This window comes from Esox lucius, chromosome 12 (genome assembly GCF_011004845.1).
Source record: "Esox lucius isolate fEsoLuc1 chromosome 12, fEsoLuc1.pri, whole genome shotgun sequence".
NCBI lineage: Eukaryota > Metazoa > Chordata > Actinopteri > Esociformes > Esocidae > Esox > Esox lucius.
Window position 1 is genome coordinate 22,894,201 of NC_047580.1, and position 15,420 is coordinate 22,909,620.

The 15,420-nt window shown below is 44.9% G+C and overlaps 1 protein-coding gene across 10 annotated transcripts in view; it reads right to left on the reverse strand.

Moving 5' to 3' along the window:
- The window catches only part of LOC105022753 (ankyrin repeat and SAM domain-containing protein 1A), an 82,388-nt gene that overhangs the window by 19,269 nt on the left and 47,699 nt on the right, over positions 1-15,420 (reverse strand). For 8 of the 10 annotated variants that reach the window (XM_013136466.3, XM_013136464.3, XM_013136463.3 and 5 more), the window contains 3 exons: positions 12,411-12,458; positions 10,338-10,407; positions 5,227-5,342 (listed from right to left, as the gene is read on the reverse strand). In XM_013136466.3, coding sequence (XP_012991920.1) covers positions 5,227-5,342; positions 10,338-10,407; positions 12,411-12,458 — 234 coding nt within the window. The remainder of the gene's footprint in view (positions 1-5,226; positions 5,343-10,337; positions 10,408-12,410; positions 12,459-15,420) is intronic. The other 2 variants (XM_020051768.2, XM_013136465.3) reach the window with 2 other exon arrangements.

Genomic DNA, 15,420 nt, shown 5'->3' on the forward strand with positions numbered 1-15,420 from the left:
AGTAAGTTGTGTCAGTGAAAATGGAGGGTCATCAAGTGAGTTAGTGAAAATGGAGTAAGTTGTGTCAGTGAAAATGGAGGGGCATCAATTGGGTCCTTATTAATTGATGCATTTCCATCCAACTTTCAGGTAATCCTTTTTCTTTGGGTAAACCCAGCCCATTAGAAATCCCCCTCGGTATCTAAGTTGATCAAGCATTACTATCATATTTCCATGACCTTTTCTTGAGAAGCTTCAGTTCATTACGTACCTCCTTAAAGCCGACAGAAGAATCTAACAGAAGAGATACAGAGTCTGGGCTGTGAGATCACACAGGTTGGCATATTCACAGGGGAAGACGGCATGTCTGGTTTCCTGCTCGTTGCCATCATTGTGATTAAAGCCAATCACCAGCGTGAGCTCTTTCCTGGGCAATCATTACAGCTAGCGTGAGTCAGACTCCCCTGCTGACCTCAGACTTCAAGGAAATTCATTCTCCCTGGCTGCCTTGATAAAGACATGCTCTATTGCTGTGAAGTCTCACCAACAGAGTGGGAGCCTCATAGAAGATGGAGACATTGCGAATGCTAAGTCAGTCTCCTTTCTCGCCTGCAACAGTAGGACACTTGACGTTAGACAACATATGTACAAGGAAGAGGAGTCCTCCTTAAAACAGGAACTACCAGTTCAACTGGCAGTATATGGAGTGGCCAGCTTGCTTCTTCGACATGTTCTCTCACCGGTTCAATACAGAAACAGATCTCATTTATTTTAAAAAAAGAGTGTTTCCAACAACACAGTACAATCACTGTTACCTTATTGATCTTGTGCTCGGAACAGCTCGAGCCAAGGAGAGATGAGAGTACTCTGACGGGCTTTAATTAGGAAACTTCAAGGCCCCTTTATACAACAAACATCAGGATACAGACTGACACAGCCCCAAACTAGTGCTAACACCTCCAGATAGGTTAACAGACAGCTACACAGACGGGTTGGGGTGGGGTGGGGGGGTTGTTGTCGGACAGTTGAAACAGTTTGTCTAGTGTGGGTCCCTGACGGGCGTATGACGGCCTATTGGGCAGATATCACAACCTACTGGTAATGGCCCTGAAATGGAGGGATTCAAATCAATGCTTCCGCCAGCTAAGTGAAGTTTCAATTACGTCTTGAGAGGAATATCCACTTCCTTGCAAATTAGGCTAAAAATACAGGCCCAGTAGAGTTGGCAAGAGCAGGCATGGACATGGTTCTAAAGATCGAGTCACTAAGAAGAGCTTGGCAGGCACACAGGCACGGACCCACTCCATGGCTCACTGATGATTTGTGCACATCAGATGTTCATAGTACACAGGGAGGGTTGTAGAGTCACTGGTGCTTAGCATGCATGACAGAGCTCTTGCTTTAGGTCCCAAAGCCGTCGCATCTCGAGGAAAATATATTCCAATTGTTTCTGTCTCTCAAGCTGGAAATGCTTCATTGATTACGAACCAGTTCGCACACATCTCAGAGAGCAAAAAAAAAAAAAACTGTTGGTGGGAGGAACTGGGCAACTAACACTGCAGGGAGCTAATTTTGGGACACATTTAAAACGGTTGTCATTTACACTCCCAAAGGTCATCATTACCTCTACAGGAGACATACAGAAAAGCAAGTGAAAGGTTACTCTGTATGTCCCTCCTAAATAGGAGAGCAACGAAGGTGGTTCGTCTGCAGGATCCTCTTCATTGTTTTCTTTGGCAGAGTGTTGGTGGGCGGAGCTGTGAGGGTCATCAGCGCTGATTGGTCATGCTGGGTGGCTCTCCAAGCAGACATTTCGTGTTTTGATTAATGGGAGCAGTTCTTATTTTTCCTGAGTCACTTTATAAATATCCTTTGTTATTCCGTTAATTGACATGTGGTCTCCATTTCTGTCACTGCCCACCTGCCTGGTTATGACGGAGCCAAGCAAGAAATATTGAAAATTAGCACTGCCGTTCTTTAAAGAGGATTGAGGGAAAGAGGAGGGAGAGAATGAGCGGATAAGGAAGGTGTGGAGTAAGGTAGAGAGACTGAGATTAGAGGATCAAGTCAGAGAATATAACCGCTATTGATCTCAAGAGAGGAAGGGATGGACGAGGCAGAGAGAGCGATAGCAGGAGAGGCTAGGAATCTTACCGCAAAAACCTGTCACTCATGGCCTTATCGCAGAAACCCAATCTAGATACCCTTCACAAACTTGTCGATGCAGTATAATTTAGATCGTCTGAGCTGAATTGTATGGAAATTCAGAGAATTAAACACACCAGATGAGAAAGCATTTAAATAAGTCAAATCTTTACACTGGAGAGGCATATGCATTTAAATGGTGTATTTCCTGTATGGTTTGCTACCATGATTCAGCAGCTCATTATATATAATCAGAGCAGGCGCGTTTTTATGTAGCGTCTCCACGGACAGCGCTGTCTCATTCAACCATCGAACCAAAGTGCCAGTATAGACACGGCCGGGGCTGCGATCACAAACCCAGGCCGAGCGGCTCAGGACTCCAAGGTCGTTGTAAAGCCAAGGGGGAATTTTATCCAAGCGCTAGAAAGGATCAGAGACCACTGAAAAACCCACAGGGAATAAAGAGAGAAAAAACAAGGGGATGCAGTCTGTTCTCTCGAGACAGTGACCGCAGCAGACAATCCTCACAGGCCAGCGACCTCCCCTCAGTGGAGAAGAGGGGAGCGACTTGGGCGAAGGGGGTCCCGCCACTGCCTGCCCCCGCACCAACGCGCACAGGGCTCAGACAGCACGTCATACATCATCTGTCACCTCTAAGTGGGGAAGGACACACTCTGCACCTGTCATTGTAGATAGCGCATGGGTGGAAATGGCTTCGAAATATTGTCTCAAAAGTCAACACAATAGCTCTTCAGCGAACGAAGGCATTGTTTCAGGGCAGGTGCGTGTCCCCCCCGCGTGTGTGCAAGAGACAGAATTTAGTTAAGCCTAGCTAGAGGCACATATTCATCGTGACACAACACGGCTCTCTAATTTGCAGCCCGGCCCACGGCAATCCCACTCCCCCCTGTCAAGCCAGCTGGGACCTCCATCCTCTCCTTCGTCAACCCTCATTACCAGCAGGGCTGGGGAAAACAGCGACACAGCACATCAGGGTCTGGATTAGCAGAATGGGAATGCCACAGCAACACCAGTGCACCAGTTCCATATGCAGTTATGTTACAGTGAGCAGCCGGCACTCAGGGAGTCAGATGATTGAACGTCAAAGAATGTGGGCGCGTGGCGGCTTTGGCTGGGTGCGGCCGCGAGGCTGGGGGGTAGGTGGGCTCAACGCGGGAGCTCCAAAACAGCAATAACCACAGGAAACGCCGCTGACCGCTGGGTGATAACGCAGGTCGTTTTGGTACGTGAACAATGGCGAACGGGCTGATTGGGTTTTGTGTGCACTGAGCAGCAGTCTGTTCTCTAAGGCACAGAACCAAACCAGCTGACTTGCGATAAGCTTTTTCCACGAGTTCGCCATGCTCAACCCTGCCTGTTCCATCAGCTGCCGTGTGTTCTGTTCTTGGCCGCGGCTCAATTCAGGCATGTCAGAGTACTTTGTAGAAATGACAGCCACACATAGGAGACACCTGACCGAGGTACACAATGACTAGCAGGGGTAGACCTAAATTAGGGAGTTAAGCCTAGTGCCAAACAGGGGGTTGAAACCAGGCTTGATTTATTAACTAGTTTGGGTCAGGTTGTACCATGTCAACAACCTGAAAGTAGGAGTTGACAAAAACATACCAGATTACCTCAGTTTGGATCCACTGAATAGGCTGTCCTAACTACAAACATCTACTATGGCCAGAACCTTTACCAGTACAGTGTATGTGGTTTTTCAGGTCTTATATATATATTTTTTATATATATATTTTTTTTTACCTTAAAGGTTTTGGTTAATTGCTATAACAATTTTTTTGAGCTGCTAGCAGAGTGAACAGAAGCATCATCCAAACAGACTGCTGAGTGAAGGAGCCTCAGCAAAACAAACCAACATCCAGCCTGATTCAGGCATTCAGCCAACCCAACTGTCACATTCCTGTCAGAAGAAAAGCTTGAAGGGTTTCCAGGATATTGCTGGTGTCATCTAGGCAGGTCATTTGATGTACAGTTTATATGGATTACACTTTCCTATGAGGCAAATTAGATGGAATTTTCTTAACATAAATAAACCAGGTTAATACATGTTCAAAGGGGGGGGGGGGGGGTCATTATGCTCTACAGGTTTAACCTGTGTGATTGAACAAAAGGCGATATTTCATAAGGCATCGAATAACGTCTCTGAATAAGACAGCCCACAAGGAAGCACAGGATCCCTAGAGGATCTAATTGCAGAGAGAAGGAAAAAAGTATGATTGAATGATGGGGAAGGCAGTGATCTCAGGGGGGTTTAAGTCAACTGTAATTTACAGGAAAAGCTAATGAGATGTGATAGGGTTAATGGAGGGCAGCATCGATATTTGATTATTACTCACTGAAAGAGCTCCTCTGAGGAGCACTGAATGACTTTGAAAGGAGGTACAGTCACATAGAACAAAAAAGACAGTTCCTGAGACATTAGTAGGTGGAGGAGGGGGTGAGACAGCTCCAGAAGATGAGAGACAGTGAGAAGGAGGACAGGTTGAGACAGCTCCAGAAGATGAGAGACAGTGAGAAGGAGGACAGGTTGAGATAGCTCCAGAAGATGAGAGACAGTGAGAAGGAGGACAGGTTGAGATAGCTCCAGAAGATGAGAGACAGTGAGAAGGAGGACAGGTTGAGATAGCTCCAGAAGATGAGAGACAGTGAGAAGGAGGACAGGTTGAGACAGTTCCAGAAGATGAGAGACAGTGAGAAGGAGGACAGGTTGAGACAGCACCAGAAGATGAGAGACAGTGAGAAGGAGGACAGGTTGAGACAGCACCAGAAGATGAGAGACAGTGAGAAGGAGGACAGGTTGAGACAGCACCAGAAGATGAGAGACAGTGAGAAGGAGGACAGGTTGAGACAGCACCAGAAGATGAGAGACAGTGAGAAGGAGGACAGGTTGAGACAGCACCAGAAGATGAGAGACAGTGAGAAGGAGGACAGGTTGAGACAGCACCAGAAGATGAGAGACAGTTCCAGAAGACGAGAGATAGCCCAAGATCAGAGGTGCCTAGAGTACAAAAAGATAAAGAGATGCATGGGAGGAATGTTTGTACGTGTGCGCACACGAGCGTGTGCAAAGTGACTCACCATGAAGTGCAGGTCGTCGAAGCCGTTGAGCAGCAGCTTGCTCTCGTACTGCGGCAGCCCCACGTGCTCCAGCCAGTCCCCCACGGGCTGGTCCAGCAGACGCCCCGAAGCCCCACCTGCAGGCAGAGGGAAGCGCTTGAGCAGGGAGAAGCCTTTCAGCCGGTAGCAGCGGCACTCGGACGACGACACGTGGCACTGCCACATCATCCTGGGCCAGCAGAGCCGAGCGCACCGGCACCACGAGGGCAGGGGAGACAGCGTGGCGGTGGCACCACAGCGGGCAGACGTCAGCTCCCGCAGGGCAGCGGGGGCCGAACCACTCAGACTTAAGATCGGGTTTAGTTAAAACCGAAATACCCCCCCCCCCCTCCCCCCCTCCCAGCCCCCCGGTTTAGAGTCCCCCTTCTGCTGGGTTAACAGGATGAGAAGGGACTCGGACCCTCTCTAAAACTGCTGGAGAGTGGAGGACAGCCACATATGGAACATTGCTATGGTTGAACAGCGGCTGCTGAGAAAACTTTGCGTTAAACAATCCAAGTCCAGTTCTCCTAAAACAGGAAGTAGGCTTTTCTGTCTGAAGGTGCGAACCGGAAAATTAACCAGTTGGTCTTGAGAGCGAAGAATCCCAGCAGGGGGTGTCAATGTGTCCCGGAAGGCGATTCAGGCACATGAAAACTTAGAGCTCAGCAGCAGGGAGACAGTGATGATGTCCACGGCCCATCCCCGTTTCTCACCAGTCCTCCACAAAGTCAACTGATCTCACACACTCACTCACTCACTCACTCACGCCAGACAGGAATCATGAATGTGAATCATGAAATCCAAGTGTGACAGAAACTGACAGACAGACAACCACAGAGTGACAGTAATGAGCTTTGACTATAATGAACCAATCTAGGTTACCAGCTTTGTTTGATATCAATTCAAGTTGTTCTTACGGCTTTTGAAACAGAAAGAAAATGCTAATCTGGGATGGTCAATCTGCTGATTTCAAACTTTCGCTCTGCACCTGTAAAACAACAATGTAATACATTAACTAGCGGGTTCTGATAAAACCTTGATATACTTCTGCACGTAACTCTGCATTTAGATGCTTTAGATTATTCAGACATTTGAATGACTTGATCAATATTGCTAATTTAAGTCAAGGTTGAACATGAAATAATTCCAGCAAAAAGAACCTGTCCCCCAGCGCAGACATCTGCCATCAGCATTCAAACAGTTGGTCTAGTATCCTTCAAATGTATTGCGAGTCAATTAAATATTTAAATAGGATGACTTGCTGCTTCCAGGGCAAGTCTTAGAGAAAATCAATGTTTCTTTCTGCGCCTAAATAATGGAACAGTAGATCAACACAATCAATACAAAGATACACAAGCTTAAAACATGCGAGCGTAGAAATATATCTGGATTCCAATCAACGCAGTTTGATAGCCAATATATGTTCCTAGAACCTCAGACACTGTCCTGTCCATGCACATTGCGCCGGTCCATTTACGCAGCACACATGCATACATGTAAAAACAAACACACACACACACACACACACACACACACACAGACTTCAGTCCGGCCCGCAACCCATACACATCAGAGTAGGAAAAGAGGCTACTTCTTCATCAGGCTTTCTATACCGCTGCAGGTCCCCAGACTCAACTCCTATGCAGCTTTGCACGGAAGCTTTGAGAGCGCAGCTCTTCAGGCACACCCTGTCAGTCAGTCACTCTTCCGACAGAAGGCGGACTCCTGCTTTATCCCCAAAACTTCATTCAAGGTATTCAGGAGAGCAGGCAATCCACACACAATCCTAGAGATGCGCAGGGTGATACTCTCCCATTGTCCTGACTTCACAGGATTAACGCATGCGATTCCTCTCTCTCTCTCACTGTAACTCCCCTCCTCATCACACTTGCTTCCTCTTCCCCATTACTCCCTCCTCTCTCTCTTGCTCCGTCCCTCCCTCCCTCCCTCTCTCTCTCTCGCTCGCTCGCTCCCCATTCCCCACTCTGAGACACTGCAGAGCTGCTGTCCATTGTCTGCAAGTGTGCGCTGCTGTAATGCCAGCCAGCTTTATTGAGCTACGTCCCCAAACCCTTTCTCATGTTCTGTTGCTTCCTGATCTTCTCATCTCCCATATTCATACATCTCTTCATTCCCTCACCAACCACTATAGGAAAACAGAAAGAGGAAACTTCACTTCTCCCCCTTTATCTACCAACACCGACATGGAGGAGAAACACACTAGACCACATAAGGGAAGAGAACAGCACACATGTTGTGCTTGACAGTGTCTGTAAGAAGCCTTTCCCAGCCACAGGTCCCTGTGGTACCAAGACCGGTGGTGCTGAGGGTTCTTGCTGGTTTTAAAGACTTTGCGTTTGGGGTCTGAGATCCAAACAAGGGTTAACAACCAGAATAGCCCACGGAGCGCAGCCGGAGCAGGCCAGGGCAGCTTCACTGCAGCGGGGTTGGCTTATTCTTGCCTAAATGCAAGTAAGAAATGGAAATTAACCCATCCTCTTGACATGCTGGTTATTATTTTAACAGTTCAGTCTGGATGGAGACCAAACTAACTGCCAGAATGCAATAATGAGGTGAAGAGCTGTTTCTTTCTTCATTCATTGATCGGATCTTTCTTTCTTCAATGAGATATATATATATATATTTCTTCTAAAAATTGTAAATTGAAATTCTAAAATCTTCTGGTACCTACATACTGTTTCTTTGGATTACAGCAAAACAAAAACAAAAATAATAATTATTAAATAATAAACTAAATCTTAGCTTATTCCACAAAGAAATCTTAAAATCTTAAAAGAAATAATTTGATTAAGCTGATGATTCTACTTTACATTGGAATTGAACTCCCCTTTGGTGAGCTGTAAGTGTCTGCAGTATGAAAATCAGAGAATTGTCTATGGTCAGACACTAGTTTGTAACTCAAGGCTACGAAGTATGTCCTTGAAGTTCCTGTTTCGTAACATTATCAAAAAGTTTAAGGCCCATGCCACTAATCTCCCTGGATGTGATCCCAACAAAAATCTTGATGGAAGATTAGAACAAAAGACTGCTCAAACGGTTGAGAGAACACCTGTATCGACTGCCACACAGACACAAGCCGACCCTCAGACACAAGGTACGATAGCTTTAACTCGCACCCTTTGTAGCCATATCATTGAAAGGGGGTTGTATTGTAGGTGACCCATTGCTGAGAGAGAACTGAACATGAGACAATCACTCTGGACAATCTCCTGCAGACAGATGAAGCCAAATTTGAGCTTTTTGGTAAAGCAGATTATCTCTGTTTAGAGAATATAAAATGAATTCTTCAAAGACAAGAACACCTTCCCCACAGTCAAACATGGAGGATATTCTGTCAAGCACTGGGTGCAATGATTGTGTATATGGCAACATGAAATCAGAAGAATAGGCTTTTTGGGGGGCATTGTTGAAACCAGTGGCAGAAAGCTGTGTCAAAGGGTCTTCCAGACACACAACACACTTCAAAAGAATACAGGAATAGTTCAAGACAAAAACACTGGACGGTTCTGACCTGGGAAGCAATGAGTCCAGATTTCAATCTTTCTGAAAATCTGTGGAGAGCTTTGGAAACAGGCTCCCTTCAAATCTAGGAGAACTGGGAATTTTGCACCAGTTGAGTGGCCTAAATTGCTAGTGCAGTGGTGCAGGAAGTTCATCCATTGGCGTAGGAAGCACTTAGCTTAGCTGTAGTTATTTTGGCCAAAGGCTGAGCTACAAAGTATTCTGTCTAGGACTGTCAATGTTGTTTCTGTTTATTATTTGAATTAAAAGGACATATCAGCATTGAAATCAAAAACAAAGTTCCTCTAATATTAAATGCGAAAACACAATGCATGCTATTTAGTGCGAGCTATTTAAGGAAAGTGCAAAGGTGCCGATACCTCTGGCCACGACTGTAACTGTTAGATTAACAACAGGGCAAAGTTGGTTCATCTTCCCCCTATGAGTGCAAAGAAGCAGAACATTGTGGAAAGGAGAGGGGGAGGATGGAGGAAGATGCTGAGAGCGAAAAGGCCAATGGTTCTGGATGACTACCAGAGTCCCATGGTCCCTCAGGGACCATCCATCAGAACTAAACAACAAGCCAGCTCTATGCTATAGAAGAGCTGCATACAGTATTGCCGGCTAATATAGGAGGGCTATTGACAACCCAGAATCCACTGACTACTAAAACGAGGGTATAATTACGGAAATCCATCAGGTTCTGCTAAGTTTAAAATAAAGGCAAGCCCAGTGTGGGGGGGTTCAGTGTCTGACAATTGTCAAGTCCCTGTGTAGAAGTAATGCACCAATCAGGATCAAGAAACAGGACAGCCAGTGTGTGGGCAAAATGGTGTCTTTACATTAGACCCAAGCAATCTGCTTAGACTAAATATAACACACTGGGAATTGCTAAAGGACGCTCCTAACAATGGCTGATTAAACTCAACTATTGATCTGCATTCCAAATATGGCCATGTCCTTCACAACTTAATCTGAAAGCTTCAAAATTATATCAATATCAAGGACATGGAGGTTGATGCAAAATAGGTCAAATTGTATCACCTTCCCAGCTTTTGAATGGGCACATTTTGGGATATGAACAAATGGAATTCACACACAAACAGGATGAGAAGGCATCAATCAGCACATTATGCACATCATTAAGACTAACAGAAAGCTTTGGTTTGGAGGAAAACCGAAAGCAGTGAATTGAAACATACTAGGTCCTAAATGAAAATGTCATAAAAATGATGTCTGTGTGTGTAATGCAGGGATTCATCTTACAGCATCACACAATTGATTGGACTAATAGATAACATTATGCTACCTGGAAGGGACATCACAGAAGTGGGAAAACAAATACACATTCTAGAAGGAGGAACCCATTTCAATTATTTGTTTCATTTGTGCCAATCTACATGAAGCTATGAATAAAGCAAAGCCAATACCAAAGTGAACATTGGAACATTACATTTTTGGAGTCTTGGCTAGAATGAGAGTTTGCATTTTGAAGAATTTTTTTTTCAGTAAAATACCAAGTTGATAAATAAACATTTCTTAAATAAAGAAATGGACAGCCATCTTACCTGGGGTAGCGTACTGCTGGTCTCTGGAGAAATCAATGCCTGCTCCAATCAGTGTCATGATCTTCTCAATCTGAGGAAAGAAACCAAGCAGAGTGTCAGAGGAACATGCATGCACCCACCACAGAACGGTATTTCTAAATGAACATCTATCAAAGCACAACTTGGCTTTCACTACTTGAAAACTTTGGAGATAATGGTAGATAAATACTATATAATGAACCACAGAACCAGTGTGAGGAGACTAGGCTAACTAGTACATAGAATTATTAAGAATGGATTTAATCATGTTACAACTTTATTCTTAGAAGGACTGCAGTGTATCATAATTAATTTCATATTTCTTTCCTATAAGCTATCACAGCCTGCAGCCAAAACATTGTAACCATGTAGCTAGGCTTGATGTTACAGCAAGCAGACAGCAAGGCAGTCTCTCATTAAATCATTTCCAGTACCTGACGGCAAACTAAATCAGGTTTTAGCGGGACAGAACTCACATTACACTGGAGAAGAATAACTGGGTGGTGGGTTGCTGCTTCAAGAAGATGAATATTATTAGTTCCCTACTTTAGTTTCCCCTAGGTGTCTTTCAGTGTGCTTTCTAAACAGAAATGCGAACACCAAGCAATCCATGCAAACTCAAGGACAAGTTATTGAGTATTTCCCAGCGGAGCATGCCTCTGACACACGCCACCCGCGTCCACCGAAGCTAAAGCCAGAGATAATTCCCCCATTCACACCAGACCCCCCCCCCCCCCCCCAAAAAAAAAAAACCCACACACCAAGAGCTATTTCCCACACACTCATTCAGAAGCACATTACAGAAACACCGGCAGTAATCTATACAACAGGAAGATTAGACCCATCACACACCAGAGGAAGTACTTTGACAGCCAGCATAGCCCGTGGACGGAAAAAAAGACAGAGGCCCAACAAACAGTCCTGTCAGAGAGCCAGACACTTCGGTCTCCATTTGCAGGACAGGGTGCGCTCCGTCATCAGTGGCAGGCGCTACTCTGAGGTCCCTTTTTCCTAGCATAGCATGTATGACTTTTGCAAATGATTGTCGCTTATCTCGGTGATCCGTGACCATTTATCGAGAAGAGACGCCATTTCACGTAGGAATAACGTTATGGTTTCGATGAGAGTGTCTAAGTGTTTCATGACGCGGTCAAAATGTCAACAGTGCATTTGCACAGCTGTAAAGAAAATAAGGTTAAAACATAAAAGCAGTGACATTTTGCGGCCTGAAGCACTTTGGAGTGTGTGAAAGAGCCCTGTCTGCATTATCCTCAGACTTCATCCAGGTGACAGGTCAGATGCAGCACTGATTCTATCCTCGGAAATAATTCAGTGACTCTGCACTTCACATCTCGTTGACACTGCCTGCGGCTGCTCGGAGGCACTAGGAGAACACAGAGATCTTCATTTGAAGAACATAACGTCTATCTATCTGCCCGAACCACCAGAACTAGAGCAGAGAAAAAAATCCCAATTTTACACATCCAACCAAATTAAAGGCCTTACGAAATCTATGCTTTTTGTCTGTTTGTTGAAATGTGATTGTGCATTGCCCTGAGAAACAGGCAAAGAACAGACCTCTATTATGTAACCCTGAAATGGAAAAGAGAGGAGTGAAAATGCCTTAGCCTCACTTTGACAAAAGAAAGCTACCTTGGAATTGACTTAATCAGTTTGACACCTCTGTCTGTGCACTACTATAAGCAAAAAGATAGTGGTTTAAATCAGTGTTCAGAGTGATTACAGTTCAATCATCATGAGAATAGGCAACTAACAATTTGTCAAATAAATGGTGACCGTAATGTCTAGAAATGGCCTTAAAGTCAAATCCATGAAAAAAATAATACAGGTTAGATTGTCAGAGTAACAACATTAACAGACAAATTGAACAAAAGAAACGACCATAAAGGAAAGCCATAAAAACAAACAACATTCCCATATTAAACTCAATCCAAAAGAAAAATCAAGAAGAAGAGGAAGGACCCACACCAGAAAGAGGACCGAGGAGGATCAAAAGAGCCCCAAAGGAGGTTTATGAAGGACGTGCTCGCTTACACTTTCAATGGACTGAGATCTCCGAGCAGGTAGTGTGGGAGGTATCTGCTGGAAGACAGTCAGATTGTCGTTTGGTTTTCATTGCCACAGGATCATTCCTATTCACAAAGACATTCTTTGTCCAGCAGTGAAAAATAAGAAACTAGACCTGACAGCCTGTTTTTAAACAACCCCTCAAAAAAGGAAACACAAGACAACACGTCCATGTGGCCTTGACAACTTTCCTCACTGGAAAGCTGCATATCCTGCATCAAGAATGGACTTGCAAACTTGAGACTACTTTGTTAATAAGCGATGGCCAGCTGTAGAAATCTTAAAGAACGTGAAAAATCTATTTGTAAACACTTCGACGTGCATCATGAAGCATGAAGCATGTTTGTGCTGTAGGGTACGTGTGTGTGTGCGCGTGTGTGTTAGTGCTTGCATCTCCCGTTTTCAAAGTCAATCCTGATTACCTGCAGGAAAGACACTTCACTTTCACTTCAATGCAGAGTGAAATACAGGAAAAGGATAAACTTAATTTCTCTCTCATCACTATCTCTCAATTGTACCTTCCCTTTACTGAGGGGAGCAACACACTCCACACAGAATATCAACCAGTCGCACCATCCCCACAGACAGATCAGGAACGGGGTGAGTCAGATGTCTATCAGAAACCTGCAGCTTCAACACACTCACAAGCCTAAAACCTCTCAAAGCACTACCATCAAAGATAGCTCTACTTCGGGCCTCCTCAGTGGCGCAGCTGGCGTGCATCAGTGCCACTGCGAACCCGGTTCATTCCTTAACGACTCTACCCGGGCATGAGTGCAGCAAGGCATTAGGTATGAATTGCTAACACAAAATTCAGAGGAGAAAAAGAAGTAGAGAAGAAAATAGTGCAAAAATAACCCCGAGAGGGTTTTACGCCATTCATTTATTTTTGGACACTTTGAAAAACACAGGAGCTCAAGGCTCTACTGACAAACAGAAATAAACATAAAATAACAGGCATAACCACAAAAGTCTAAGCGTCCGTGGGCAAAAGGGAGTTTTCATGGAAGCTTATGCCATGCAGGCTTGCTCATTCAGGTAACCAAATGTAAACTGAACTTGCATCACCATCTGCCACTCCTCCATAATAGCCTCAGCTGGCAGCCTCCATACAGTCTCTCCTCTGTGTGCTTCGCAAGGGTAAAGCAGATGCATGCTCAGGAGACCAGGGACAAGAGGGGTTAGCCAGAAGCATCTATGGAATGGGGGGGGGGTTCACTAAGCTTTCTGATCCTCACTCCTCATTAAGTAGTTCTCCCCACAACACCAGGGCTGTTATATTTACAATGTAAACAGCCTGGAAAGACAGATGCCTCCCCTCAAAACATTTCACCATGATGACAGGAAAACAATCTCTACTGTAGACACCAGACAGGCTATGATACATGAATGGGAATCCAATGCACCACCTGAAGGGGACACAGTGCATGACAGTGATTCTTTTCAAGCAGGTCACGGGTTTATAACACATAGAACTCACTGGGGACACACTGGGAATGAGAAACAAATGAAAGCAATATAGGAACAACGTATATGGTACCAGCTAGAGGACTTTGCCATAAATCATGTACAGTGACGTGAGAGAAAAGGACACCTTCTGGAACACTGTTGTGCCACACTATTGTCATAGAATGGATTTATCTCCTAATAGCTTGTGAAAAATATGCTTTCGCGCACTCATGTCCATTATGGAAATTATTCAAATGAATTGAAAAACAACTGGACCAAGGATCTCTCTCTGTTGGACACACTTGGCTACATTCAGGAAAGCCGATTTAACAGCAGTATATAAACATTGTGTTTCGTCCATTCAAAGGTTTTCCAACAGGCTAGGCAACATGCAGCCTTGATCAGGGCAACTGAAGAATTAAGACATGAGTGATCCAGACTCAAGCCTTAGATAAGTCCAAACAAAGGGTGGAACAGCATTTCTTCTCTTCTTGTTCATTTAGTTAATGACATCATCAAAACCATACATACAGCAGGATATACAAAGCTCTGTGTCAAGATAAAGAACTTAAGACGGTGCTGTAAAGCACTCCAAGCGCTCTGGTTGCTTGCAAAATGAAACCCTTGAGTGTCATCACTTCCTAGTAACGAGGACGTTTGGACAACAGGGGGCAGCCTGCATCCTGTGGCTGTGTAGCACACAGATGACTTTGGGCTGCCTGTTATAATTACCATCATTGTTAACCCCACACAGTGTGGAAATAAACAAAGGCGCGCACACACGCACGCACACGGAGAGAAAGCTGCCTGCTGCATTACACCTGGATTCCCTGCATTTTGAGGCCTTAACTCAAGGTAAGAGTACACCTACAGAACATACACACCTAGAAAGTTTTACTGGGACACAGATATCCATGCGCGAACACAGCACTGACCAGAAAGTCATAATATCAGAGAAGGACAACAGATGCAAAGCATAATCCATTAACAGCTCCTAGACACATCCATTGTGAGAGGGGCTCCCCTAGTTTCCACGGGTGACATCGACCTGATACAATGAACAGAGGTCAGAGGTCATTGGGGGTTGTAAAAGGTCAACAGCTGAAAGAGGATTGGGTTGCTACCAGACGGGTAGCAACCACTTAGGCCAACTGCCAGCTGGCAGAGAGTGTTGGAGTTTAAATAAAGGCCTGCCACAAGGATAACGTAACCAGTTCCAGGCACCCAGCTTTACACTGGCAAGCTGACAGAGGGCTGAGCATGGGGGTGGACAGGCCATTCAGAGGGCCGCAGAACAAACACAACACCCTCTAAGCAGGTGCCACTGGATCGACACTGACAACGATAGACAGTGCCAGCGTCAAGTCTCTACCAAACACCCAGAATGCTAACGTCTAGCACAGATCAGTCCATGGCAGCGCATCTTCCACTACCCTGTCAAACTCTTACAGTTGGAATACAAACAACAGAGGAAAAAAAAATCTAAAATAAGGTTTAAAAAAAAAGGAACAAGGAGAATGTGTGTTCT